At 50.0% G+C, this 27,916-nt stretch overlaps 3 protein-coding genes across 5 annotated transcripts in view; 2 read left to right on the top strand and 1 right to left on the bottom strand.

Moving 5' to 3' along the window:
• Positions 1–21: 21 nt before the first annotated feature.
• Sla2 (Src like adaptor 2) lies at positions 22–24,650 on the top strand. Of its 3 annotated transcripts, none has more exons than XM_052184107.1 (8): positions 22–377; positions 3,173–3,306; positions 7,055–7,154; positions 7,472–7,558; positions 8,220–8,323; positions 14,170–14,319; positions 15,119–15,251; positions 24,435–24,650. In XM_052184107.1, the coding sequence occupies exons 2-8, from the start codon at positions 3,204–3,206 to the stop codon at positions 24,628–24,630; spliced, it is 873 nt and encodes a 290-aa protein (XP_052040067.1). In that variant the 5' UTR covers positions 22–377; positions 3,173–3,203; the 3' UTR covers positions 24,631–24,650. The 3 variants fall into 3 exon arrangements, with proteins under 3 accessions (XP_052040067.1, XP_052040069.1, XP_052040068.1); XM_052184109.1 differs by lacking the exon at positions 24,435–24,650 and adding an exon at positions 15,593–18,835 and having other exon boundaries at positions 26–377; XM_052184108.1 differs by lacking the exon at positions 22–377 and adding an exon at positions 1,791–2,647.
• Rab5if (RAB5 interacting factor) lies at positions 16,545–26,813 on the bottom strand. Its single transcript, XM_052184115.1, has 4 exons — positions 26,494–26,813; positions 24,787–24,890; positions 17,640–17,769; positions 16,545–17,066 (listed from the first exon to the last, which is right to left on the bottom strand). The coding sequence occupies exons 1-4, from the start codon at positions 26,605–26,607 to the stop codon at positions 17,025–17,027; spliced, it is 390 nt and encodes a 129-aa protein (XP_052040075.1). The 5' UTR covers positions 26,608–26,813; the 3' UTR covers positions 16,545–17,024.
• LOC127684973 (uncharacterized) overlaps positions 26,676–27,916 on the top strand; it is a 10,488-nt gene continuing 9,247 nt past the window's right edge. Inside the window, exons 1-2 of the mRNA XM_052181723.1 lie at positions 26,676–26,723; positions 26,777–27,298. Of these exons, the coding sequence (XP_052037683.1) occupies positions 26,676–26,723; positions 26,777–27,298 (570 nt within the window). The remainder of the gene's footprint in view (positions 26,724–26,776; positions 27,299–27,916) is intronic.

Below are 27,916 nucleotides of genomic sequence, written 5' to 3'. Positions count from 1 at the left end.
AGAGGCGGGGAGAATGTGGGGTTGTGAGAACCACAGAGACTGCAGCTGGGGGCTGGAGCTCTGAGGAGTAGCACCTGTGTCTACAGGGACTCAGATCCCTAGGCCTCGCTCTTTGGTCCTGCTGTCCTGGGTAGGGCAATCTGAGAAGCAAGGGACTGCTGTACCAGTTTCGTGGAAATTGTTGGCTGCTGACAAAGAAGCTTGATTACTTCAGTACCTCAACCTACTCTGGCTACTTTCTGGTGACCGATCCTTCAGGCTAAGAGAACCTGCTGGGGCCTAAGATGCCGACTACCTTGGGACCTGCAAAGGCCTGACCTGTCGGGCCGGCGTGCACGTTAGCTGATCACCCTCACCAAGCCTCTGATGGCAAACCTGTGAGTATGCCTGTTTTGTTTTCTGGTGGACTTGGGCCAGGTGAAAAAGAATAGTCCCCTCTGACAAGGAGGTCTCTAGGACCCACAGAGACACAGTAGGCTCTGGCTGCCTCCAGGAAACTTTTCCCAAGATCTCATGCCTCTGAGATCTCTTCCCCGCTATCTACTTTTCTCTCCTGGGCAGAGGAAAGAGTCTTGCAGGTCACTGAAGGAAAGGGCTCTAGATTACTCTCCAAAGACAGTCACCTACAGCATCTCAGTTACTCTCACAGGGTGTGGGTCTCAGATTGAAAAGGAGCAAAGTTAAGGGTACAGATCACTGAGCCTCTGCGCTCAGTTCCCAGATGCAAAATCAAGCCCACAAAATCCACAAGAAAAGATGGCCGTCCTAGCTCTGCACTGTCTCACCCGCTGCCTGAGCAGCGGTCAGCTCATCCTCCACACGAGATCATCGCAGTGAAGATGGGATTAGAGAGAAGCAGAGCAGCCCGGGTACTGTGCAGTCTCTGCTGCCTCTCTCCAACACTCTGCCCACTCTCTCGCTGGGACACCACAGACAGTGCCTAAGCCCCTAGGGTGCTGCTCAGACGTGTGCATCTCCCCCAGTGGTTACCATGCCTTGGCCAGACCAGGAAGAAAATGTTTCAGAAATCCTGGAGAGGTGTCTAGCAAAGAGCAGGTCCCCTGTGGCCCAAGGGTCCTGAAGGTTGTGGTCTTGCTGAACTAGAGCAAGGAAGTTGGTCACCTCCAATCCTCCCTCTGGCCCTGTGGAGTGAGTCAGTATTATGATCCTTCGTCACAGGAGACACCCCAAGCTGCATGCTGTGTCTGAGTTAGTCCCCCATGCTACCCATGGCAGGCATAAAGCCAAGCTTAGCCTGAACCTCATACTCAGGGCAGCTCAAATGGATGAGTTGCCCTGGCAGCAAGCAGATGCCAGCGCCCAGGAGGCAGCAGAACCACCACCCTCACCAAAGCTTCCCAGTCCCCAAAGTCTGAAGAAGGGACTGTCCAGAGCCAACCCTGGGGCACCAGCCTGCTTGGTGTTCCTGAACTCTGTGCTGTGGACACTGAGCTCCTGCACAGAGGCAGCAGAGACAAATGCTGTTTCTCCAGATGATGACACAGGGCTGCAAGACAGGTGGGAGGAGGGGACAAGCACAGAGGAGTTGTCATCCCTACAGGGCTCTGTCTACTCAGTGGGGACAATTCCAGGACATGGATGTCATCCCATGGCATTAGTGAACAACACCCTCATGCAGGCAACGTGTGTCTCTAGGGTAAGGAAGGCACCCACTGTGCCCTCATACTCGTCTGTGAACTGCTCCTGCCAACCATGAACCCGGGGCAGTGCCTGGCCAGCTGAATGGAACCACCCAGGTGAAATTCACCTTGTCCTGCTGAAAGCAATGAGACTATCTGAAAAGGATTAGAGAACCCAGCCCCCTCACCGAAATGCTTACCATAGTGTTGGAAGAAGAGCTTTTTCTAGAAACCCAGGCTCTGCTTAGTCTGAGGACGAGACGCTGCAGAGCATTCTGCTCACTTTGGTTCACTCTGCTGATGTGAGCTGATGCCTTCGGTGGCCTAACCGAATGCTGAGGACAGAGCACAGGACTACAGGGTGATGGCAGACTGAACAAACAAATGAGCCTGCTGACAGTCACAGGGGTAAGAAGCAAGAGGATCACTTGAGCCCAAGAGTTTGGGGCCAACCTAGGGAACACAGTCCCCAGTTCATAGTCTTATAAAAGCCAAAAACAAACAAAAAAGAAACGGTGAAGAAACACAACAGAAAAGTGAAAAGAGTTCCTGGAGGAATTTGTTACAGAGAACATTCAAGACCAGGAAGGAAGTATGGTCCCAGGGCTGGCTTTCCAGGGCACTATCTACCAGACCCAAATGTTGGGTGTGGCTATCCTCACTTCAGAGATGAGGAAAGGGCACCAAGAAAGGAAGTGACCAGTCAGTCCCTCAGAACCTTGCAAACCACCACTATGTCACATAGGTTGACAGACTCCCAGCAGTCTTGCCATTGGCACCAGTAACTATTCAGTGTCACCTCTGCTTGTGACTCCCATCCCGAGACCTCGTTGCTCCTCCTTGGCCCATCTCTTAACCCTAGCTTGCCTGGGGGGAGCTCAGTGTCTTCCGACCAGCCCTACCACCACCTCAAGAGTGTGACCTCAGGCCTAAGGAACGGAAGGTTCTCCAGTCCACAGGAATTCAAAGGAGGACTATCAAGAAAGACTGAAGCTTCCTGAGAAAGGGTGGGGTCCAGAGAGACCAAAGGGAATGGGAAAAGGGGCTAACCATGGGCGGGGTTATAAGAAGGGGCTCAGAAGACTTGAATGGAGAAAGGCCACTGTCTAGAAAGGATGGGACGCACAGAGAAAATCACCTCCAATTTGTCCATGGTCTCAACTTGGAGTCCATGTTAGTCCAACATAGCCATTACTTGCAAGGTCCCGAGAGGCTGGCTGTTGAGAGACTTCATTTTTTTTTTTTTTTTTTTTTTTTTTGATTTTTGGTTTTTTTCGAGACAGGGTTTCTCTGTGTAGCCCTGGCTGTCCTGGAACTCACTCTGTAGACCAAGCTGGCCTCGAACTCAGAAATCTGCCTGCCTCTGCCTCCCAGAGTGCTGGGATTACAGGCGTGTGCCACCACTGCCTGGCCTGAGAGATTTCATTTTTGTGGTGCCTTTTCCTGGGCGCTGGTCATCCCCCTGTGACAGTCAAGTATCTGGGTCCAAGCTGGGATCCAGGGCTCTGTATACATAGCAGCTTCCCTTTCAGGTTCAGTGTGCTTCTGAGATTCTGCTGAGGAATGATGGGAAGTTTGCCCAGCAGAGGGAAAAACTCCGACCCAAGCTCCAACTCCAACTCCAGCTTCTCTGGTCCAGGCCAGGACCCCGTGTCCATACAATCAGGTGGGTGATGTCTGTGGGCTCCCCAGGCCCTTCCCAAGCATCACGAGGCTATAGAAATCTAAACCTTAGTACCTCAGTGGGTCTTCGGCCAACCATCCCAATACAAGCCCAGGCTTCAGTGAGAGCCTACAAATACCTTCCCGGTGAGCCAGGCAGGCTCCCAGCTTCTGTTGAGCCTACATTGATGGCTAGAACATTAAATGTGAGGGCTTGGGAGTGAAACGCAGTGTTAAGAATAGTTGATGGGCCGGGCGGTGGTGGCGCACACCTGTAATCCCAGCCCTCTGGGAGGCAGAGGCAGGCGGAGTTCTGAGTTCGAGGCCAGCCTGGTCTATAGAGTGAGTTCCAGGACAGCCAGGGCTATACAGAGAAACCCTGTCTCAAAAAAAAAAAAAAAGAATACTTGATGGATCGGTTGAAGAGATAGCTCAGTGGTTAAGAGCACTAACTGCTCTTCCAGAGGTCCTGAGTTCAATTACCAGCAACCACATGGTGGCTCACAACCATCTGTAATGGGATCCGATGCCCTCTTCTGGTGTGTCTGAAGATAGCTACAGGGTGCTCATGTAAATAAAATAAATAAATCTAAAAAAAAAAAAAAAGAATACTTGATGGTTAGAATATTGGGAGCTTGTGGTTCCACTCCCAGCACATGTACAAAAATGTGTTTAAAGCTGAACATCAAGCTAGCTGCAGCATTACAAGTTTATACTTCCTTTAGAAGACCAGTCGAAGAGAATCATGGGTTTATAGCCTGGGGTTATACTGGAAGAGCCTGTCTTCTGTTTCAAAATGGGGGTGGGAGTGGGATGATCTTGTTTGAAAACTATCTTCACAGAAATAGCCAGACTGCTTTGACCAGACATTATCTAAACGCTGTGTGGAGCCACGGTGGTCCAGAGATCTAACCACGACAGATAAAAAGATCATCCCAACCTAGCCGCGCTGCTAGGAGGGCCTTGGGGAGTAGTAAATTACCCACACCTGCGGCTGCAGAGCAGAGATGTTTGGCAACTGAGCTTGAGCAGAAGCTGCTAGTTCTCAGGCCCCAGACTCTTAAGATGTGGGGTTTCTCTTCCTGCTGTCTACCTCAGCCTCTTATCTCTCTAGTACCAGTCTCCACAGGGCCGAGACATCCCCGGGACCTTAGGGGCCCTGGAGCCCTCTCCTCTGCAGTGGGATACCTTCAGGAAGGGACCTGAAAACCACAGGGACTGCCTTCTTTTCCACTGAGCTAGTTGCAACCACAGGCTGCCGAGTCATCCTGGTGACCACCCCAGCAGGTGTACCTCACTCAGAGGACATGTTCTCCCTTCCATCTAGTCTCCAAGGGAAGGAGGATATCTCTCAATGGAGCTGCCTTGTCCCAGGAGGGATATAAGTTGTGACTAGCCCTGTCTACGTCTAGGAGTCATTTGTCCCCCCTCCCCTCCAGGCCTGCCTCAGTCTTAAACTTACTGAGGTTCTGCCAGGTGCCAAGCCATGTGACAGAAACTGAAGACACAACAACAGACAAGATGGTCCCAGTCTCTGTCCCAGAGTCAGAAACTAAACCGTTACAAGTGGTGGTTGTGTTAGGTTTGGTGGCAGGGTGTTTGTTACAGGGATGAGAGTGTGCGAAGGGACAGGTCAGAGCAGCCTTTCTGAAGGGGAGTGTGCAGCTGGGCACTGGGATCACCCTCTAGGCATACATGGCCACAGCCTTCAGGAGAGCAAGGATCCTTCCCAAGCTGCTTTGTTCCACTCTTCTGTGAGAGAGACCTCCCCAGGGGTCATCAGGCATTCTTGGCTGCAGGGACACCAGGGTCCGGCAAGCAAGACCCTGGGGTCTAAGGAGCTTCCTGCCGTGAGGGTTTCCACTAACCTTTTAAGAGGGATGACAAGGGAGCAGGTTCGATTCCACCTACAGCAGAGACCCTTCCGCCCTCACCTACCTCCTGTCTGTTCTTCCTTTCTTACGCCTGGTTCTTAACTCCCTCTCGAGCACATCCCAGAGCCCTGTGGGACCTTGGTACTCTGGGAGCTTCTTAGAGACAAAGAACCCTTCCTGTTGACTGCTTTTTCTGGCATCCTGTATCCATGTACTAACAAGGCTCTCTTTTGGAGAGCCTTACTGAGAAAGGACGGGGGGAGGAAAGAGATAGGAGGCAGGTAAATTAGGTTTCAACAGACACAGGCTCTGCAGGGTTGGAGGGGGGTTAGACTGGGAGGGCTGTCTTCTGCTTGCGACCTAATGCCCAGCCTCCAAGTTGGACCTCATGTCCACTGTGTTCTCTTGGCTGTTTCTAGAGTGACTGGCACCTTAGCTTCACTCTGCTTCCGTGACTCAGGCCCATAACTCCCCCACTGGAACCTTTGCCTGTCAGGAAGCTGGACACCTTCCTGAGAGGTGCGGCTGTCACCCAGCCTCTCACACTCCCCTCTTCCCCAGCCTGAGCCCGTGAACAGGGTGGTATAGGATTGGAATTATGCCCTTCTTTCTCTCTTTTTTAAAACCTTTCCCCAAAGTTATAAAAAATTTTTTAAAGATTTATTTATGTATGTGAGTACACTATCGCTGTCTTCAGACTCATCAGAAAGGGCATCGGATGCCATTACAGCTGGTTGTGAGTCACCATGTGGTTGCTGGGATTCGAACTTAGGACTTCTGAAAGAGCAGTCAGTGCTCTTAGCCACAGAGCCATCTCTCCAGCCCTGTGCCCTTCTCATTGCTGCGTGACACATCAGAGCCTTGAGACCTTCCTGCACATTGGTGATACACACACACACACACACACACACACACACACACACACATCAGGATATCAGAATTAGGGCAGTGGTAAGGGTCTAGTAAGAAGTAAAATTATGGAGGAAGCCCTTAGTGGGGCCTGATGTGCAGGGTCCAGGTACCCTTAGTCACATGCTCCCTTGGGGCACTTGTCCTGGTCAAGCCTGCAATAGCAGCCTCTGGTGGCATTTCTCAGGGGCAGAGAGGGGCCTTCACTCACTGCCCCGGACATAGGCCACTGGGAATACACTCTGTGCCTGTGCACAGTGCTCTAGACTTACAGAGCCCGTTCAGCGTGGACATCTCTCCTGGGGCCTGACATAAGAGCAACAGAAAAACCAGAGTCAGGTGTGTGGGAAAGAACCCCACCCTGAAAGAGAGGTTGTCTTCCAGGCATAGACCCTGCTTTCTGTCTCCTGACAGACAACTCGTGTCTGTGCTGGAACTCATTCTGTTCTCAGTCCTGGAGCCCAGCCCAAGCTGTCAGCCTCCCTGAGTTCCTCCCCTGCCTGCAGAGCTGCTGTGTGGTCCCACCACGCTTCAGAGGCACACCTCAGATCCATTTGATAGAGGCTTCTAGCTGTGGTGGGTTTTTGTTTAGTTTTGTTATGGTGCTAGGGATGGGACCCAGGGCCTTGCACATTCTAGGCAAGCTCTGTTCTTCTAAGCAGTATCCCCTGCCTCTGCGCTGTGGGTTGTTAGTTTGTAGAATCTTTTTATCAAACTGGAGAAAGACACACAGGGAGGTGTGGCCAGGAACCAGGAGCTGAAGGCCTTCATGGGAATCCCCAAAGCTATCTGGGTTCTCCCAAGCTCTATAGAGCCTTCTGCAAACATTTCAGATTCTGGGGCTAACCCATCTCCTGAAGGAGGCCTGTGGGGAGGGGTATGGGGGGGAGCCTAAGCAAAAATTAATTATATCTCACATCTTGAGAGAGGACTAACCAAGAGGTTAAATGTATCTATCCCTCTCTCTAGAAAAATACAAGGCCACAGCTGTGGCCCTGGGCAGATTCCCAGCAGGTGAGCAGGCCGGACTATCCCTGAGACTCGGGGAGCCACTGACCATTGTGTCTGAGTAAGTCTGCAACAATGGGCCCCTGGGTCCCTGGGAGAAGAGACTTTTCCAAAACCAGCAGGGAGGCACAGGGCTCCTCTTGGGAGGCTCCCATGTGACCATGTCTCTGTGTGGCTTTCCGGCAGCCTGACACACTTCAGGGACAGAGGCAGTAGGGTCGGGCCTTGGGACAGGAAGCCTTGGATCATTTGCCACCCTGCCAGGCCCTTACCCTAGGAGGAGCCTGGAGTTGCCTGGTGTAGGGAATTCTGGGAAATGAGTGGAAAAGGTGCTTGCAAACTCCCAGTGAAGGTGGTGCCCTCTGTGATCTCTCACAGGGATGGAGACTGGTGGATGGTCCGGTCGGAAGTCTCAGGCAGAGAATATCACATCCCCAATGTGTATGTGGCTAAAGTCTCCCACGGGTGAGTACGTGGCCCGGCTCCACCTTGGGGACCTTCCTCCACTCTCCCTCCATTGTTCTCTCTGCTGGATCACAGGCTGAACAGAGCCTAGGCCCTGCCCTCCAAAGAGCAGAGAACAACTCTCATGTCTTGTTCAGCTTGGCCTAGGAGACGTAGGAGCCCAGAGAAGGCCCTAGAGAGGAGGTGTCATGGTGTGGGGCTTTGGAAGGTGGCTGGGATCAAGTGTAGAGGACACTGAAAGGGACATGTAGGAGACAGGCAGAGTCTATAAGGACAACCTAAAATGGACTCACAAAGGGGTGTTTCTCACAAACGTGAGTGGGCCAAGAGGAGAGGCCGGAGGGCCAGGCAGTGATGGGACAAAGGCTGGAAGCAGCCAATGCTGCCATCAGTCCATCAGTCAGGACACTTGGGAATGGAGTCTCCAGGCAAGGAAAGCCTGAGGCTACCTTCTTAAGGCTGCTCCCGAAGATTCTGGAGCAGGACCCTGAGAGCCAAAGCCAGAGGGGACCTCTAAGCTGCTGAGTGCCTGCTCCTCATGGTACAGAGAACTTCTAGGCCCAGAGGACAAGGGAAGGCAGATCTTGTCAAGGTCATACGGCCACGTGGAAGGAGTCTACTAAGACCCACAAGCCTGCCCTGTCCCTCTTTGCCCCTCCAGGTGGCTGTACGAGGGCCTGAGCCGGGAGAAAGCTGAGGAACTACTCTTGTTACCTGGGAACCCCGGAGGGGCCTTCCTCATCCGGGAGAGCCAGACCAGGAGAGGTGGGTAAACGCCGCCCCACCCCCACCTCTCTAGAGTGGGGTTCAGGACAGGAGACCATAGAAGACAGGCTGTTGCTATTCCAAACAGTCAGCGGAGGTTTCTTGGGTCCAGCCAGGCCCTGAACTGTAAAAGGCCCTGGGGTGGAGCCACCAGCCTCTGAGGACCTAGGAAAGACAGTTTACCAAACCCCAATCAAACGGAGACTTCCTGGTGGGGGGGGAGGCTTGGAGTGGAGCGTCTTTGTTTCCTTGAGGATCCTTTGACAATAGAGCAAAGTGGGTATGAATTCACCAACGGGGATCCCAGCTTAGACTGTATTTTGGCAACGGGTATTTTACTCGGATCAGCAGTGGTGATTCCCCTTCATAAGACACTACATGATATGATCTTTCGGAAAATGTTCATCACAAGCCAGGGTCAAGAATACGAAGTTCACCAGTGACAGCCTAGGTCGGAGCTGAGACTTTCCAGTGTGCGGGTAGACCTCCCTCGTCTGCCCTAATTGAGGTGGGCTGTCAGGAGTCTGAATTCTCTGGCCTGCATGCACTTCCTTCCCTCGGGGGCTTCTTGAATGAACCTTTCTCCAGCCTCTCCTAAGTTCCAGGAAACATCAACCCTCACCCTCATGCAAACCTCACACACACTGGCTGGCTGCGGGTGGTGATGGAGCAGCTGGCCCCAGTGCAGCAGCTGCAAACAGGAAACCTCAGTGGTGGTGGTGACTGGGACTGGAACCCTGCAGACCTACCAGTTGTGAGCTAGAAAAGCCACAGGAAGTGCTCAGTGCTCAGATACCCACCCCACCCTACCTCTGGCCTGGTGCCAGAGTATAGTGACCACCTGTGTGCTGTGCGTTCTGCCCTCTTGATTAAGAAGGAGCATATACACGGGAAATTCATGGAGTGGTAAGGGAGGGGCCGAGAGGGATCCCTAAAGATCGTCAAGGACTTGGAAGGATCCACAGAAAGGTTGGGACCAGTGTCCCCATTGCCAGCACCTAGTGTGGGCCCATCAGCAGGTTACTCTCATCAGAAACTGAAGACCGTGAGGTAGAGCATGTCCGAAGCCCAGCACTTGGGAGTCAGAGCCCAGAGGATCAAGAATGCAAAGTCACTTTGAGCTACACAGAGACTTCAGGGCATACGTGTTCTGTGTGAGACGCTGTCTCCACAGAGAAGGTTGGCACTCAGAACGAGAGGCAGGAGGCTCGCCCAGGAATCCAAGGCCAATTTGGGCTAATAGTGAGATCTAGGCTTAGAGGGAGGTATAGAATAAGTCAGTCATTTTCAAAATGAAATAATTCAAGGCCTAATTGGGGCCGAAGGATGCCTCAGTTTGAAGAGTGTTGGCTTTGCAAACGTGTGGACCTGGGTTCAAGCCCAGCATATGTGTAAAAAACCTGGCACGGTGGTGTATGCTTGTAATCTTGGTCCTGAGGACACAGGACAGGAGGCTCCCTCGGGCTTGCAAATAAAAGCCCTTCCCTTGCTGACCTTTAGAATGGTTTCCTCCCAAGCATGACCCCTGGAGTTCTCCTCCAGGCTTCCTTTCCACAGCATAGCTTAAGCTGAAAGGTGTACGTACCTAGCCTGGGCAAAGAGATCACTTTAGTTCATGGCTTATAGACCTGTGGGTTTCTCTCCAGGGATGCATCAGAATCACCTACAGGAACACTGCACACCCAGCTTGCTGACTAAGTGCTCGGCTGGGGTTATGTGTTACAAAGGACAACGGCCTGCAGCCCTGAGCGCCCATTCCACCCTCTCAGCCACCCCTCATATCATGTCAGAGTTCCCTCTAGCTTACCTGGTCATGAGCCAGGCCTGGCGAGAGCCAGGCTTGAGTTGACCCCAGAGTATTGCTTTATGAAGGAGGTCCTAAAACCCACAGGGCCACGGGACTGCTCCAGAGAGCTGTGCCGGGATAGAGGACAGTTTCCAGCAAGCATCATTCCTTCACTTTCCTGCTGTCACCTTGTGCCAGTGTTGTGTTGATACAGTAAGGAAGACCAGAGAAGATGGCGCTCCTTCCTCCCCCCAGGGCCTCAGTGCTGCCCGATACCAGTGCTAACACTTCCCCAGTGTTTTTAAGATTTATTTATTTATTATGTGAGTGCACTGGAGCTGTCTTTAGACACACCAGAAGAGGGCATCGATCTTATTACAGATGGTTGTGAGCCACCATGTGGTTGCTGGGAATTGAACTCAGGACCTCTGGAAGAGCAGTCAGTGTTCTAACCTCTGAGCCATCTCCCCAGCCCCCTGACTTCTCTGTTATGTCCTTCTGGGCTCTTTTGATCACTTTGAGCTTAGCATCTCTCTCTTTTTTTTTCTTCCCCCCCCCCCCCCCATAGGGTTCCTCTGTATAGTCCTGGCTGTCCTGGAACTCACTCTGTAGACCAGGCTGGCCTCGAACTCAGAAATCCGCCTGCCTCTGCCTCCCAGCATGCTGGGATTACAGGCGTGCGCCACCACCGCCCAGCTCTCAGCATCTCTTAAGCCAGTGTTTCTCAACCTTCCTAACACTGCGACCTTTTAATATAGTTCTTCATGTTGTGATGATTCCCAACCATAAAATTATTTTCATAAATTAAATTTGTAGCTGCAATTTGCTAGTTATGAATTGTAATGTAAATATTTTTGGAGACAGAAGATTGAAAGGAGTCGTGACCCACAGGTTAAGGACCAACAGGTTAAGAATGGTTTTTAGTCTTCTCTCTTTTTCCTCTCAGCTCTCTCTGTAAGTATCTCCTCTCTTTCTCTCTCTCTCTCTCTCTCTCTTTCTCTCTCTCTCTCTCTCTTTCTCTCTCTCTCTCTCTCTCTCTCTCTCTCTTTGCGCCCACCCTACCCCTTCTCTCCCTAGATAGTGACTTCCCTGGCCTCAGTTCTCAAGGCTAGGGAACTCACCTAAAAGCAGCTTCCCAATAAACCTACATTTAATATAATCTAAAATAAATAAATAAATAAAAATAAAAGTGGTTTTAAACCATTGACTCCTGGGACGCCTCCAAGGAAGAAGTGCAGGAGGAGTTTGCTAAGCATTTCCCACAGGTGGATCCTAATGGCATCCCTCAGGATGTTTAATATATTAAATAGGCGGTCTGTTTAATATCAGACTGCCAAGGATAGACCCAACCTTGCCTCCCACACACCAGCTCCTTCATATCCACTCCAGCTCCTTCATATCCACTCGGGCAAGGGTAGTGTACAGGGTAGTGTACGTCTTCAAGTATCTCATAATCCCAGCACTGGGAGTGTGAGGCAGTGGAATAGATCACACTTCAAGGCCAGATTCAGTTACATAATGAGCCTGTCAAAAAATAAAAAATAAAATAAAAAAAAACAACAACAACAACCAGTAAGACACTCAAGATCCAAAGTATAAAAAGCAAGATACCAGCCAGAGTCTCAATGGCAAAGTGGACAGCAAACAAAGTGCCTGTCATACTTAAGTGCCGCAAGGAAACCAGAAAGTAGAGTGAGGTTGTGTCCGTGGGGTAAGAGTGCATGTGCAGACACGCCTTGAGGAAGGATGCCTCAGCCTCGAGCCAGTGCGCTTGGAGCAGATCCAGGAGAGGTCAGATTCTGCAAAGCTTTTCAAAGGTGAGGATTTTGATTATAAATGTGACGAGAGGTTGCAAAGAGGAGTGACCTACTGCTGTAGGTGACAAGTGGGAAGTGGCAAGTCACATGGGAAACGGTCACGCTCTGTCTGGTTGAGAGGTGGTCAGATTCCTGGTGTGACCAGAACATAGCCAGGAGGGTATGGTGACAGGCCGTGGCAAAATAATAGGGCTCAAAGGGAAAAGGTTTATCCCGGGCTCACGGTTTAACAGGTTTCTGCTGGCAGACACCTAGCCCAGGCATCTGACTCGTGGTGGAAGAACGGGATGGAGAAAAGCTGCTTGCTTCGTAGCAGGCAGGGGACAGAAAAGCTTGCTGGGAAAGCCCAAGCCGCCATGGTCCCATCACCTCCCAAAGGCCTCAGCTCTGAACACTCCTGCACTGGTGCTGTGGCTTCACCTTGGGCTTGGGAAGGCATTCCAGATCCAAATCAAGACAGTGTGAGGAAGCGGTCAGTGGCTCCAGGGTTTGGGGCTTAGGGATGCATGTCTATAGAGACGGGACAACGGTGGGATTTACCAGAACCAACCTTGCTGTGAAGAGACCCCACAACCATGGCAACTCTTAATAAGGACAATGGTTTAATTGGTGTGGGCTTACAGGTTCAGAGGATTTGTACATTATCATCATGGTGGGAAGCATGTGGCATGGAGGCAGACGTGGTGCTGGAGAGGTGACTGAGAGAGTTTGACATTCCAGGCAGCAGGGAAGAGAGACAGTGGGCCTGGTTTAAGTGTCTGAGACCTCAAAACCCCACCCACAGTGACACTTCCTTCAGTAAGGCAATACCTACTCCAACAAGGCCACACCTCTGTAATAGTGCCACTCCCTAGCGACCAAGCATCTAAATATGAGACCATGGGGACCATTCATATTCAAACCATCCCAAAGGAACAGAGGAGCTCAGGGCCAGGGTACAGATAATACTTACTGGAGGGGCTGCTGCAGGCCAAGCAGGGTTCACGGCTGAATGCTCACGGCTGCTGAGGTCCGGATAATCACTACCCCCTTCCCTCCTTTAATCCCAGCCCTGGAGAGGCAGAGACAGGAAGATCTCTGAGTTCAAGGCCAGCCTGGTCTATAGACCAGGTTCTAGAACAGCTGGGGCTACACAGAGAAACACTGTCACAAAACAAAAGACCTGTGAGCCAGATGGTGTGCTTTAACACCAGGACTGGCAGGGGTGTGTGGCTGGGGTTCTACAGAGCATGGCTCTGTGTGAGACTGAGATCTAGACAGCCTGGTTTACAGAACAGGCGTCATAGAACTGGGGGAGTGCGGTTCCTCAGGAATGGCTAACGTTTTTTGTTTTATTTTAGAGACAGTCTCACTGTGCTGCCCTGCCCAGCCTAGAACTCCATATATCAACCAGGCTGGCCTTGAGCAACAGCCTCTCTTCATAGCCTTGCTGAACCCGTCCCCTGCAGTCCCCATCACAGGTTCTGAACTTGCTGAGTTATGCTGAGTGACTCTGTAACTTGTTGCTGCCCACTGTGGCTTCTTTTGGGCCAGCATAGTCTCAGATAGCTGAGGGGGCCTCAAATTTACCATGTAGCCAAGAAGGGCATTAAATTCTATTCTGCCTCCACCTCCTGAGGTTACAGGTGTGTCTCAGCACTCTGCTACATACTTAGCATTGTTCTACCTAACACAAAGTAGTGTGCACATGAGGCCAACACTTTACCATTGAGGTACAACCTCTGCATTTTACTGTACTCTTGGCCCAAACAGACTGTTTGTGAACGCTGTATTTTTCTTGAATGCTGGGTGTTTCTTCCTGTGTATGAGATAGGACTTCTGGGTGTGAGGTATAACTCAACTGGTTTTTTTTTTTTTTAGATTTATTTATTTATTATATGTGAGTACACTGTAGTTTAATGCTCTTAACTGCTGAGCCATCTCTCCAGCCCATAACTCAACTGTTAACGCCAAACTTTCCAAAGTGACTTTCTCTCTGGCCATGGTGACATCTCTTTACTTTCTCATTCCAACCCTGTGCCACCTGAGTCTCTCTATCCATACAGCGAATACTTAATGCTCACTCAACCACACCCATCCCGATGAGCACAGAATCCCATCTATAACAACGAATAGTCTTTGTCTTTGACCCCAGCATCCCTCTGAGGACTGGGCTGTGGCTATTGGGTTTTCCTCCTTCCATCCTAGGCAGGGCTGGGTCTCTAGCTGGACCTCAGATCAACCCTGGACCCTTTCTTCCTCAGGCTGCTATTCCCTGTCCATCCGACTCAGCCGCCCTGCATCCTGGGACCGGATCAGACACTACAGGATACAGCGTCTTGACAATGGCTGGCTGTACATCTCACCTCGCCTCACCTTCCCCTCGCTCCATGCCCTGGTGGAGCATTACTCTGGTATGTATGGCTTACATTGCGCCTCCACTGCAGACTGCATGAGGGGCCTAGGAGGTAGTCAGTTGTGCCCTTAGACGCTTGACCCGCTGCAGCTATAGACAAGGAGGCACTTCTGCTATCTATTCTTATGCAGCCCTTATGCAGAGATGTGGGTGGGAGCTGCCTCCATCCCACGCTGACCAAGAACTACAGGCCACCTGTGAGCCTGGCCAGAATCTCATAGGCCACGGTGATTCCAAATCAGTGTGCCCGATGCAGAGTTCTTCCCACAGGAGCCAGACTGCTCTGTTCCTGGGTACAGTGCCATCCTTAGCTAGCATTTCTGGGTCAAGGAGACAAAAGGGAAAACCTTATTGGCAGTGATGGCACACACCTTTAATCCCAGCACACAGGAGGCAGGGCAGGTGGATCTGAGTTTCAGGCTAGTCTGGTCTACAGGGTAAGCTCTAGGACAGCCAGGGCTAGAGAGAGAAACCCTGTCTTGAGGAAAGAAAAAAAAAGTTGTGTGTGTATGGAAGGACACCTCTTGAGAAAGTTGACTTGGGGTTTCCTACAGTAGATATGATGGGTCCCAGGCTGACCGCTCCCTACTTGCTTTTCTTCTGTTCTACACGGAACTAAGTATCCCATAACTGCTGACCTTTGCCCCAGCTGACCTTTTACCACACCTTAGCCTTTATGAGACCCATAGCTTGAGATTTCACTTCCTATTACTTTTTGGCAACCATGCCCTCAATATGCCAAGCACTGAAAACTCCTGGGGCGGGTACCGTATCATGGGTTTGGATCTCTTCCACAGAGCTAGCGGATGGCATCTGCTGTGCCCTCAGGGAGCCGTGTGTCCTGCAGAAGCTTGGGCCACTACCTGGCAAAGATACACCTCTACCTGTGACTGTGCCAACATCATCACTGAACTGGAAAAAGTTGGACAGGTAAGGGGAATATCTGAAACATAAAGGCAGAATAAGACACAGACTCACAATCCACAGTGGGGCTGTCACATTAGGGGACACTTCCAGCCCAGCTTGAGCAGTAGAGAGGACAAGGCAGAGTGGGGGGAGAAGGGAGGCACAGACCTCAGGGAAGCCTGGGTAGGATGAAGGTTAGAGTGCGTGGGTGAGCACAGTCCTGAACAGGGAGGCAAGATGGAGTAAGATCAGTTAAGAAACGAAGAGCCTGAGTTTGTCAGCGACATGGTGCTATTCTGAGGGCAGTGAACTGTGTGGCAAGCACAGGGGAAGTGACCCCTTTACCCACTTTACCCCATCCACAGCAGCCTCCTGTTTTTGGAAGCACCTGCCAGTGGGGAGGCATCTCTTCTCAGTGAGGGGCTACGAGAGTCCCTCAGTTCCTACATCAGCATGACTGAGGAGAACTCCCTGGATGATGCCTAATCCTACAGCAGAAAGCCACAGGGAACTAAGACTGTGGCACCTAGAACTCCAACTCGGCTGACCCTGACAAAGCTCCCAGGAGGCAAGGCTGTGGGAGCAGAGACGGCTAGGGTGGGGCAGCCACTTAAGGGCCTCACCTGGAACTTCTGATAAGTCACTTGTCTTCTTCCATGGCCTCATCCCTGCCTGCAATCGCTAGTCCAAATGCAGCAGTTCAAAGCAGGGCTGGGCCTCTATAGAGGGTAAAATACTTCTGAGGTCTGATAAGTTATTTCCGGAGAGAAATATCCAGTACAATAGCTAATCAGCCCTACTAGAAGGCAGAGGGATCATCACTACCATAGAGAGAAAAACTACTAGGAAAATCACAAGTCTTGTTTGGCATGCAAATACATCTCAAATGGTAAGATGGCTTAGAAAGCAGACAAGAGGAACACTTGAAGGCTTTACGGCAGTGGACCTCACCTAACTCCCACACAAGGGGAAGACTGACAATCCAGATCTTCCCATGATCTCCCATCAAGACCTTTCAGCCAAGCTCAGTGTACAGCAGAACACAGCCAGGTCCTTCCCGTACCCGTTTTGCCACCTGGTGGACAAACACAAAATGACAACGCTGAAATCTCACATCTAGACCTATCTTAGTAATGAGTCAGGACATCAAGTGGTGGACCCTCTCTGAAATGCCAAAGCCAAGGCAATAACCTTCACCAACTCCAGCCAAAAGAGGAAGTCTGGGTGCTGCTGCTGTGGGAGGAGTGGGAGGAGGGAAGCGAGGGCTATGCTAGGTTCTGAGGGTAGGTCAGTAGGTAAGCAGGCATGCCGACACACTTTCAGTTAAAGATCTGTTTATTCAAGTATCTGAAAACATCCTACAATGGAAACTTATTAGATGGCTGCTTGTATTGTACCATGGACCACACACATGGTGTTTTCAGAAGACTTGAGATGCAGTGATGGTTTAAAAACTGTACACCTGACGGAGAACCAAGGAAGACAATGTTTCATCCGGATCCAGAGGCGCATCAAATTCAACAGCAGCTCCACTTGGCAAACAGCTGTTACATGATGGTATCCAAGAAAAAAATAGTTGACGATGGACAAATTCAGAAATGCTTCCCCAAAGGCGGATGGTTCTTTGAAAAGTTTCACAACCCTTGCAGTAAGCACTGATGCCCAACACGCTGATTCTAAGTCCAGGAGATGTGGGTCTTCTCGGTTCCACACGGCAGGAGTGCCTCAATAAGCATGTATCTGTGCTGTAAAAAAAGGGTCCTTTGGACTGGACAGAAGAGATGGGAGCAAATGCCATCAGTCATAGTGGATGGCAGTGTAAAAGATGATCCAAATGACCTATGGGAGACACAAGCAATAGTCAGGTCATCACCTGGATCTACACAGGCCCCTCCCCCACATGAAGATGACAATGCAGAAGTCTGAGGTCTTAAGGATGTTCATAAAGGGTAATTATTAATCCCAAAAATCACAGAAAAGGTCTGTTCCCATAGTCACTTCCCATCTCTCTCCCTTCAGGTACTGGCAACCATTAACCTACTTCCTGTCTTTGGCCCTGTGTATTCTGTATTTTACTAAGGGGACCATGTAGCCGTTTATGTCTAGAGTCTTCCATTTGGTATGTTTTAAAGGTTCACTATACTGCAGGACCACAGACAATTATCATTTATTGTATGCACAGAAGACATTTTACACTTCAGATGACAGCCATGTGAGTAGTTACTTTCCCCTATTATGAATAATGGATATATTTCATATACACGTATCTACATTTTTGGCTTTTCCCTTCCTTTTGAGGATAAGGTCTCTCTATGTAGCTCAGTCTGAATTCTAATAAGTCAACTAGTGGTTTCTCTGAGCAACCTGACATAAAACGAACAGAAGCTGTTGCTCAACTACAGCTACACATACCATGAACAAGGCAAATGATGTCATAAAGCCTTCCTTGGTGAGCTCCCAAGTGCCCCCATACTCCTCCTCGTCGATTTGTAGGTAGTTACTGAAGTAGAGATACAGGACTCCTGCATTGATCAGGCAGAACCTGGAGGGAGGGGGATAAATACCAAACACAAACGGTAAGCTCTGAGGCTGCAGGCTCTCCCTCACCCCTGTGTTCCAGTTTATTCTTTGCCCATGTGACTTCCCACCCTGCCCTGATGACCCCCAGAGAGAAGGTCCAAGCTTAGGAAGACAGGCTCAATCTGTTTACTTCATCATGAGTGTCTGAGTCTCTCCAGAGGGGCCTCAGCTCCCTCGTATATAAAACGGGGGTGGGGGTGGGGCTCTCTAATAGTTATTAAGGTTGGAGTGAAGGAAATAATACATACAAATGTCTAGACCTTAAGTGGAGCTGCCTACCTACCCAACTAAGCTGGAGATTGGAGATTTAAGACAACTACTTTTAGCCAAAAGCATGAACTAAAACATTTAAAGCTCAGGGCGGGGGTCCCAATGCAATGGCAGAACACTTGTCTGGCACACTCAGTTTTGAGCTCCATTCCTAGCACTGCCCCAATTTTCCAATCTACACTTCTTTTTTTTTTTTTTTTTTTTTTTTTTTTGAGATAGGTTCTCCAAAAAAAGACAAGCCGGGCAGTGGTGGCGCATGCCTTTAATCCCAGCACTTGGGAGGCAGAGGCAGGCAGATTTCTGAGTTCAAGGCCAGCCTGATCTACATAGTGAGTTCCAGGACAGCCAGGGCTACACAGAGAAACCCTGTCTCGGAACCCTCTACCCCCAAAAAATAAGAGAAAGAGAGAGAGAGATAGTGTCTTAGTGTCTCACTATGTTGTCTTGGCTAGCCTGGAAATCTATCACGTGGTCAGCCAGGCTGACCACAAGCTCACAAGAATTCTCCTGCCTCTACCTCCAGAGTGCTGGGATTAAGGGAACACACCATTACACTCACTCATTCTCCAATGTAAAGCACACAGACTTTCAGCCTCCTTGAAAAAAAAAAAAAATCAACATGGCTGTCACGCCACCCTAAATAAGACCTATACAAGCCAGGAGCCTCAGATAGCTCCAGCTGAAGGATGATCAGGGGACAGACATATTTAATTGCTTTATGGCCTAGTAAAGCAAATAAAAACATTGTTTGTTCTCTGCATTAATTCCCAAGAAGGCCATTTATGAACTTCTACTGCTTGTTACTGACTCAGTGACGAGGTAAGCCAGTACCCTTGCCTCCAGTTTTCATCTATTAAGTGGCTAATAACAGCAATGGGAATGGAGTTGAACCTGATGATTTATGAACACCATCCCTCTGACCCCAGGATGTACTGAGTTGATGCAGAAATTGAACACAATGAATAGAAAAGACAGAAGAGGGGTGTGAGTGTGTGTGGGTGATGCAGATTGTTTCCAAGGAGTGAAACACAGACTGGTGCACGGAAGTACTACACGGGTTTGGTGGAATCGCTGGTATCCTATGGAAGGCGAGAGGACTGGGTGGACAGGCTCCCAAGTCTGGCTTGTGGACAGTAATATAATGGGTTTCTCATGAGCGGAAGAAACAGGAGTGGGGAAGTCTGGTGTACACCTGTTACTCATGTTTCAGAGCTAGAGAGCAAATGTGTCTTGGGGGATAAGCATGTGGCTGAAGAGGTAAGCCAAGACAAAGGCATTTTAAATCTAATGGGCTACCAGTCCAACAGGACTCAGATTTCAAAGAAACCAGGATTTGACTACATTTGTAGCCACACCCTCATCTTCTGTCAGAAATCTTGGCGTCTGGCCACCTCCTATGTCCTAAAGGAAATGGTCACCCAAGCCTGTAATCCAATACTTGGGAGGCTGAGGCAAGGAGCACTGCTGGAATTTCAAGGCCAGTCTGGACTAGAATAAGAATTGTCTTTAAAAATAAAAATGGGGCCAGGCGGTGGTGGCGCACGCCTGTAATCCCAGCACTCTGGGAGGCAGAGGCAGGTGGATTTCTGAGTTCGAGGCCTGCCTGGTCTACCGAGTGAGTTCCAGGACAGTCAAGGCTATACAGAGAAACTCTGTCTCGAAAAAACCAAATCCAAAAAAGGAAAAAGAAAAATGGGCTGGAGCTATGGCTCAGGGTTAAGAGCACTGACTGCTTTCAGAGGTCCTGAGTTATTCAATTTCCAGCAACCACATGGTAGCTCTCAACTATATATAACTGTAATTTCATGGGATCAGGTGACATTTTCTGATGTGCAGATAGATGTTATGTGCATACAAAATATCTAATATATAAAATAATTATTTTTAAAAAGCTGGGCAGCCAGGCAGTGGTGGCACACACCTTTAATCCCAGCACTTGGGGGGCTGAGTTTAAGGCCAGCCTGGTCTACAGAGTGAGTTCCAGGACAGCCAGGGCTATACAGAGAAACCCTGTCTCAACCCTACCCCCCCCCCCCCAAAGCAATGGTCCTCCATGCCTTTAATCCCAGAGGCATTCTGATCTTTGTGAGTTCAAGACTAGCATGATCTACAAAGTGAGTTCTAGGGCAGTGAAAGCTACACAAAGAAACCCTGTCAAGGGGGGTGGGGGTGGGAGGGCGGGTTGGTGGGGAGCTGGATTTGGAAAAACCAAACCAGATTAGCCCACAGTGATAATGAGCTGACATGGAGGAGGACCACGGAGTCTGTAAGTGGGGTGACAAGGAAAAGGCTGACACAGACGCTTCCTTTCAGAGTAATACCCGATGCAGACAGACACCACAGAAATAAAGGGAGGTTAGAGAGGCTGGGCGGAGAAAGCCCTAGAAGAGCCTCATCCTGACTGTTTCAAGGCTGGGCATCACTCTATTGAATGAATGAGGAAGAGACACAGCATGTAACCCAGCATGAGATGGAAACAAACTAATAGTTCATGGTTATTCTTGTATTTGGGAGGATGTGGAAGAAGATTAAGTCCAAGGCCAGCCTGCATGATACAGTCCCTGTCCGCTGCAGTAAACAACGCCACAAAAGGGCCAGGGAGATGTGTCCCAGTTAAGGCTGTGCCTGCCAATCTGAGTTCCAGCCACATGGTGGCTATCACTGACTCCAAGTTGTTCTCTTCCTTCTACACGGATGGGAGTCCCCTCCAGACATAGGAAGTCAGTCCGCGTAACATATACACTTAATGAAACAGTTTAAAAAGCTAAGCACTGAGCACACAGTGATCCTATGCTGGGTCATCAATGTCACCTTAGTAGACAGAAGAGCTATCAGCCAGTTCTCAGGGACATTACAAAAAAAAGGAAGTGTGCGTTTTACTGCCACAATAGAATGAAACAAAGCAAGATGGGAGCTGGGCAGAGGGCAGCTAGACTGGAGAGGCGGGAAGAAAGTCACTAGAGGAGCACCAGAACGACAGTCCTAAAGCAAACAGAGGACGGGGGCGGAGGAATAACAAAATCAAAGTTCTTGGCCTTTCCAAAGCAGGGGAAAGTGCCAACCCAGAGGAAGTCTGGGTGAGAGACTGGCTGCGGTGACAGTGTGGGACCGAGTCCCAGAAACAGGCAACTATGGCATAGTGGCCCCCTACACTGGCGAGTCAGTCATTACAAAGTGCATTCAGTTTCCTGTTCTCTCAGGCACATTTTACCACTTTTTGTACTCTACTCACATGACAATAGGGGTGGACTGACTCATGCCTGGTGCCTGAGGAACTGGTCTCCATTTAGCAAGTCATTCATTCATCCCATTTAATTCACTTCTCAGTCACTCCTTGTCCCCATTTTACTGATAAGGAAACTGATCTCAGGTAAGCCTAAGACTATAACTTCAAAGTGGCAGACCTAGACCTTGAGCACAGTTTTCTATGAAGTTTTTAAAGGCTGTCTGCGCACAGTAGGAAGAGCAACAAACTACTCTGGTATTTCTCAGATCATTCCCAGACTGCATGTCTTCATAGACATCCTTTCAGAATCTTATAGAAGGGCCAGGCATGGTGTCCCACACCTTTAATTCCAGCACTAGGAAGGCAGAAGCAGATGGATCTCTGTGACTTCGAAATCAGTGGGTCTACAAAGTGAGTTCTAGGCAGCCAGAGTTACGGTTAAGTCGCCATCTCAAAAAAGGAAACCCTGACAAAATCTTACAAAAGGGTCTTAGTGAGTGAAGGAGAGAATACTTTAAGGTGTTCTGTTGCCATGAAAACTAATAAAAAACATAAATATTTTTAATGTTTTAAGGGCTGTGAAGATACCTCAGTGGTTAAGAACACGAGTTCTATAAACACGAGGACCTGAGTTCAAATCCTCACCACTCACATAAAAGCCCAGTGACAGCAACATATACTTGCCATCCTACTATTGGGGGCTGCAGACAAGCAGACCCCGAGAGCTCCCTGGCAAGCCATCCTAACTTGGTAGTGAGCTACTGGTTCTGTGAGAGACCCTGTCTGACGGCAGCATTGCACAGAGCAATAGAGGAAGACGTGGCATTCTGTTCTGGCCTCTGCATGCACATACATTGCAGGCTTGTGTACCAAAGAGAGAGAAGTCCTGTAAGCTCTGCTAGGTGTATGAGCTCTGAACTGGCATCCTCGCCCTTACACTGGTGGACAGCCCCCTGGTCCTCTGGCACTGTTCTCTGGTCAGCATTCTGCTCTTGTACGTCTCCCACCTAGAAGGAGCTGTATGAACCCTAGGTCCAATATCTCCTCACCCCTACCCATCTCAAGCATCCACAGCATGAACTCTTAATGGTTTCCTTATGTAATGCCTCGCTCAGTATAAAAAAATGTAGGACACCCTTTTGGTTAGGAAGCACAGAATAGTAGGTCCCTCTTCCTCAGTTTTTGTGTGGTTTCAGTTACCTACCATCAGTCAGGGACAGATGGGAAATTCCACAAACAGACACGTGCCATGTAAATAAACTGCACTCACATGGGCTGCGGCCCCTTGTGTGTGAAGGCTGTGTGTGAAGTCTGCTGCCCCTCCCTGCTTCCGGGCATCCTCCCGCCATTTACATTGCACATTATCCCGTCTGTCAGTCAATGGGGGCTTGGTCATCAGACCTGGGACGGTATCAGTGCTTGTCCTCAAACCTTGGCTCTACTTAGGAACAGCCTCAAAGTTAGAGTGCTGCTAACAATCTGGATTCACTAGAAAAGCCATTAAGTACTTTCTGCAAATATCTAACATCACTAGCAGAAATAGTAGACAACAATTAGGTGCTTTGAGACAGAAAGAAGAACCATGTGATGTTATTACACGGCTTTGGGTTTTTTGTTTTCTGTTTTTTAGAGACAAGGTTTCTCTGTGTAACAGCCCTCGCTGTCCTGGACCTTGCTTTGTAGACCAGGCTGGCCTGGAGTTCATAGAGGTCTGCTTACCTTTGCCTTCCAAGTGCTGGGATGAAAGGTGTGTGCCACTTTGTCTGGCTATAGCTGTTACTTTATTAGTTATTGTTAATCTCTCACAATGTAATTTTTTTAAACTGGTGTTCTGAGACAGAGTCTTACTTCATATCCTTGGCTGACTGGCCAGGGACTCACTATGCAATCCAGCTGGTCTCAAACTCACAGAGAGCCTCCTCTCTGAGTACAGAGATTATAGGCATATACCATCATGTCTAGTTCTTCATTTATAATTTAAACTTTTTCAGAGATGTCTTGGTTTTGAGTATCCACTGAGGGTCTTGGAATAGATCTGTCAACAAGAGGGACTACTATATATTTCTTTGGGATTACTACTGTCCAAGAAATTATCCAACTCTATTTCTGAAACATTTCACTTCTCCCTCTAAAGAACTACTAGTAAGAGGGGGTGGAGAACTTGGGAGTCAGAGACAGGTGGATTTCTGAGTTTGAGGCCAGCCTGGTCTACAGAGTGAGTTCCAGGACAGTCAAGGCTATACAGAGAAACCCTGTCTCAAAAACAACAACAAAAAACCCAAAAAGAGGGGCTGGAGAGATGGCTCAGTGGTTAAGAGAACTGACTGCTCTTCCAAAGGTCCAGAGTTCAATTCCCAGCAACTACATGGTGACTCACAACCACCTGTAAAGGGATCTGACGCCCTCTTCTGGTGTGTCTGGAAATAGCTACAGTGTATTCATTATTTGACCCTGTCCTACGGACACACATGCAGACAGAACACTGATGATGATGATGATGATGATGATGATGATGATGATGATGATGGAGGAGGAGGAAGAGGGAGAGAGAGTACTAGTGAGAGACACCATCAGGCCGCAGGGATCATGGCTTTCCATGGGGAGAGGTGAGACAAGAGTGTGCTCTCTTACATTCCCTGTGTGGAGAGGGATAGGCAAGCCGCCTTCCTCATTTTCACAGAGCTTACGCAATTCCCAGCAAAGATTTTCCTCTTGCCTTTAAATGCAGTTTCCCGCCACAGACTTGCTTTCACTAACTGGCTAACCTGAACCAGGGCAGGTGTCACAGACATTGTCACTGGCCAGGAGTAAAGTAAAATGTACAAAGCCAAGCCTCCACTTTTAAAATGTAGGGAACTAAAAAATAACTCCTGCCAAAGCCAAGGGCTGTTTATCAAGCAAAATACAAAGAAAAAAAAAAAAAGGTCATCACCTACAAAGTGCTTCCTCCTCCCAACCTTCCACACAGGCCACAGCTGTTATGTAACCACTTGCACGAAGGCATGTTAGACCCATGAATAAACAGACTGGCCCAGGCTTTAGGACAGTAGCCTGGCACGAGATGATCCAGGGCCGAGGAACTGAGGAGCACTGCGCCAGCCAGGAGTGCTAATGCTGACTCTTTGTTTTAGTAATCAAATGCACACAGCGCCAGTCATAAAAGGAAAGCGGAGCCTCGAGCTGAGAAGACACCAAGAGCCGACCAAGCACGTAGACCATGCCTGTAACCATCAACAGCCTTGGGACAAGGAGGCTAGAGGAACGAGTTCAAGGGGCAACCTGGGCTACATGAGACCCTGTTCCTTTAAAAGAATTTTTTTTCATTAAATAAAAAATAGAAATGAGCATCCTGAGCATAGTTGCTTGCTCATAATCCTAGCATGTGTTAGGCCGAGGCAGGAGAATTACTGTAAGTTCTAAGCACCAGAGTGAGCTCTTGTCTCAGACACACAAAACCACAAGACTGTGATACCCGAGACTTACCCTGCTATTCCCAAGAAGCCTCGCAAGGGCAAAACGCCCCAAATGACCCCCAAGACCACAGCGATGATCTGTCGGAACCAGTAGATCACATCTAAAAATTCATCCTATAGAAAAGACACAATGTAGGCATTATCTGGCGTGGCTGCCACAGGACAGCTACAGGTGGAGAGACAAAAGCTTCTTAGATATTTCCTACAGTCTCATTAAGTAGCTCTGGTTGGCCTGGAATCTGCTAGGTAAACTAGGCCTTGGCTCAAGAGTACTGAATTAACGGTGTGGACCACTATGTCTAGCTTAGCATGTGGTTTTTTTTTCCTTTCTAAATTTATTTTACATGTATGTTTTTTCTTAATGTATACATGTGTACCACGTATGTGCCTGCTGCCCAGGGATGCACTGGATCCCTTAGAACTGGAGTTACACATCGTTGTGGCTCACCATATGTGTGTGTGGCTTGGAGCATACTCTAAAACTGCTGAGGCCTCTCTCTAGTCCCCAGAGAACTCTTTTTTGTTTGTTTGTTTTCGAGACAGGGTTTCTCTGTGTAGCTCTGGCTGGCTTGGAACTCAGAGACTCCCCCACCTCTGCCTCCCAGTGCTGGGATTGAAAGTGTGCACCACCACCACCACCGCCTGGCTCCCTATGTGGCTCCTCTGTCATTTTTTCTACTAAAGTGTGATGGGAAGATGACATATTTAGACACTGACTGATTCCAGAACCTGTACTCTACTATATTCTAGAGAAAGCATTACTTCTTTAAAAGAAGCTGCACAAATCAAAGTTTGTTTTTAAGTGACAGTGGGCACTGTGCTCCTGGCCACAGATAACCCTTAGCTGACCAGCTAAGTTCTAGACAGTCTCCAGGAAGAAAAACTATTAACCTCAGTACCCACCCTTCCTGTACAGTGACTCTGAGAGAGCCACAGAGGAAGGAAAGTATGGTGGTGAGGTAACTGGTTTAGGCCTGTGCCAGCACATCTAAGTTTTACCCAACAAAGAGCACTCAGGTTTGAAAACTGCCCTGGACTCCAGACACCAGTCCTTGGACCGAGGAAGATAAAAATATGACACAGCAGATCACAAAGACTACAGGTTTTGCAAGAGCTGGGCAGGGCTGGGGGCAGGCCAAGGGCACCTTCAGGAAGTACTCCCCTCTCCATGGCGGAACTGAAGGAAGGAGAGCCCAATTTCAGCAGTCCAAACAGCGGAAGGAGTCCAAATATAGCATTCTTTTCATACCATCTACAATCAGGCTGCATGGTGACAGTCCTGAAGATCACAGAATGGAGCAAAGGTAGGAGGCGTCCACGCTCAGATCCTCTGAAGATGACCAGCGAGTGCATCTCTAAGTCCCCAACCTCCTCTAGCGACTTTCTTACTCACACCCTCCTAAGGTGGCCTTAAACCCGGCTCTCGAATCTTAAAGCTCACGTCTTCTTTTTCATCTAATCGAGCAAGGGCAGAACCACCCCTCCTAATGTGCAAAGTAAACGCACTTCGGGGATTCCGCGCCCGGCACGTGCGCACTCTTCGGACGCACCAACTACTCCGGATCCTGCGGAGCAAACGGCGCAGGCTGGCAGGAGCTCCGCTCGCCCCACTACGCGCCGGCACCCTTGTCACCCCGCTCCCTGCTCCCACGGCCGCGCCCGGCCGGCCGGGGCGAGGGAGACCCGGGCCCGTCCTCCCTCGCCGGGCCTTCCGCACCTTGTCGTCCCAGGCCGCGTCGCTCCGCAGCACCTTGCTCCACACGGACACCTTGAGGGCCCCGTTGGCCAGCTGCGGCTGAGGCGGCTCCTCCTTCCGCCGCCCGCCGCTCATCCTCCCGTCCCGCCGCCCGAGCCGGGCGTGGGGCGCGCGGGCCGAGCCAAAGGGAGTCGGGATCTGGGATGGCGGGTCTCGGCGCGCGGGGCGGCAGCGAACCTCTAGGCAGTGAGGTCCCGCGGCACGCCGAGGCTCGGCTCGCTCTGCCAAGCTGCCGGCTCGCTAGCTCCACGGAGCAGGCGCCGCGGAGGGAGGGGCGGGGTCCTTAGACGTGCGCACGCAGCCAATCGGCGGTCACGCAGCGGTCGGCTCCGAAGCTCAGCGACGCCGTCCTCCGGTGGGCGGAAGTGACGGAAGGTCGCGTCAGGCGCTCGGTAGGGTGAGCGAGAAGGGACATAAGCACCGTGAGCGACCTGTGCGCGAGGAGGCGCTGTGGGGACTGAGGCACAGCCCCTCTGAGGAAAGCCGGGATTTGACGTTTCGATGCCTGCCGAGCCGCGGCTCGTCCCCCGGAGCGACAGGTAGAAGTGGCAGCATCCTGCTCCGCCTACTAAGCCGGGTCCTCCGGAAGCCCTGGGCTGCCCCGCTGGTGTTACCTTCTGTGCATTCTCTCCTAAACCTGCACGTTATTCACGACTTTGTTCCCGAAGTTAATTCACCCACCGTCATGACTATGGACAAAAGTAAACAAGTAAATAAAGTTCCCTCGCCTGGCGATGGTGCAAGCCTATCTACCTGCTGGAGGATGGTGAGTCCCGGGTCACGCCAACCTGTCTCAACAGGAAAATAATTCTGTGAAACCTAACGGCTCATCTTGCTCAGCATTCTCTTCTGATAAATGTGAGGCTGAGATCCCAAGAGAAAAAATCTTTTCTAAGGATAAGGCAAGTTGAAACCAGCGCAGGACTCCGCCAGGGGAAGTAGAAAAGTAGTAGGTATCAGTCCTCACTGTGGTGTTAGCACTTCGCAGAATGTGTTTGGGGCGGGCCGAGAGAGCTGCACCGCCTGCAAACTTGTACAAAGACACATCCGTGTGCATACTAAGACCTGTCTGCAATCCCAGCCCAGGAAGGAATTTTAGCCTGGCCTGGCTACATTCCAAGTTCCCGTGCCACGCCTGACCTCCCTTACATAGTAAGGCTGGTCTAGCATACTTAGTGAGAGGTGCTGCCTCAAACAAACAAATGAGCACAAACAATCCCGTCCTCCAGATGGTGCCACACGGGATGTGCTATGCTTAGGGACATCACCTAAAAAAAAATATTTATTATGTATATAGTGTTCTGATTGCATGTTTGCCTGCGGGCCTGAAGAGGCTACCAGATCCCATTATAGATGGTTGTGAGCCACCACGTGGTTGCTGGGA

Source organism: Apodemus sylvaticus, chromosome 5 (genome assembly GCF_947179515.1).
Source record: "Apodemus sylvaticus chromosome 5, mApoSyl1.1, whole genome shotgun sequence".
Taxonomy (NCBI): Eukaryota; Metazoa; Chordata; class Mammalia; order Rodentia; family Muridae; genus Apodemus; species Apodemus sylvaticus.
The sequence above is the reverse complement of the archived record's forward strand: the minus strand, read 5'-3'. Positions and strand labels throughout refer to the sequence as shown.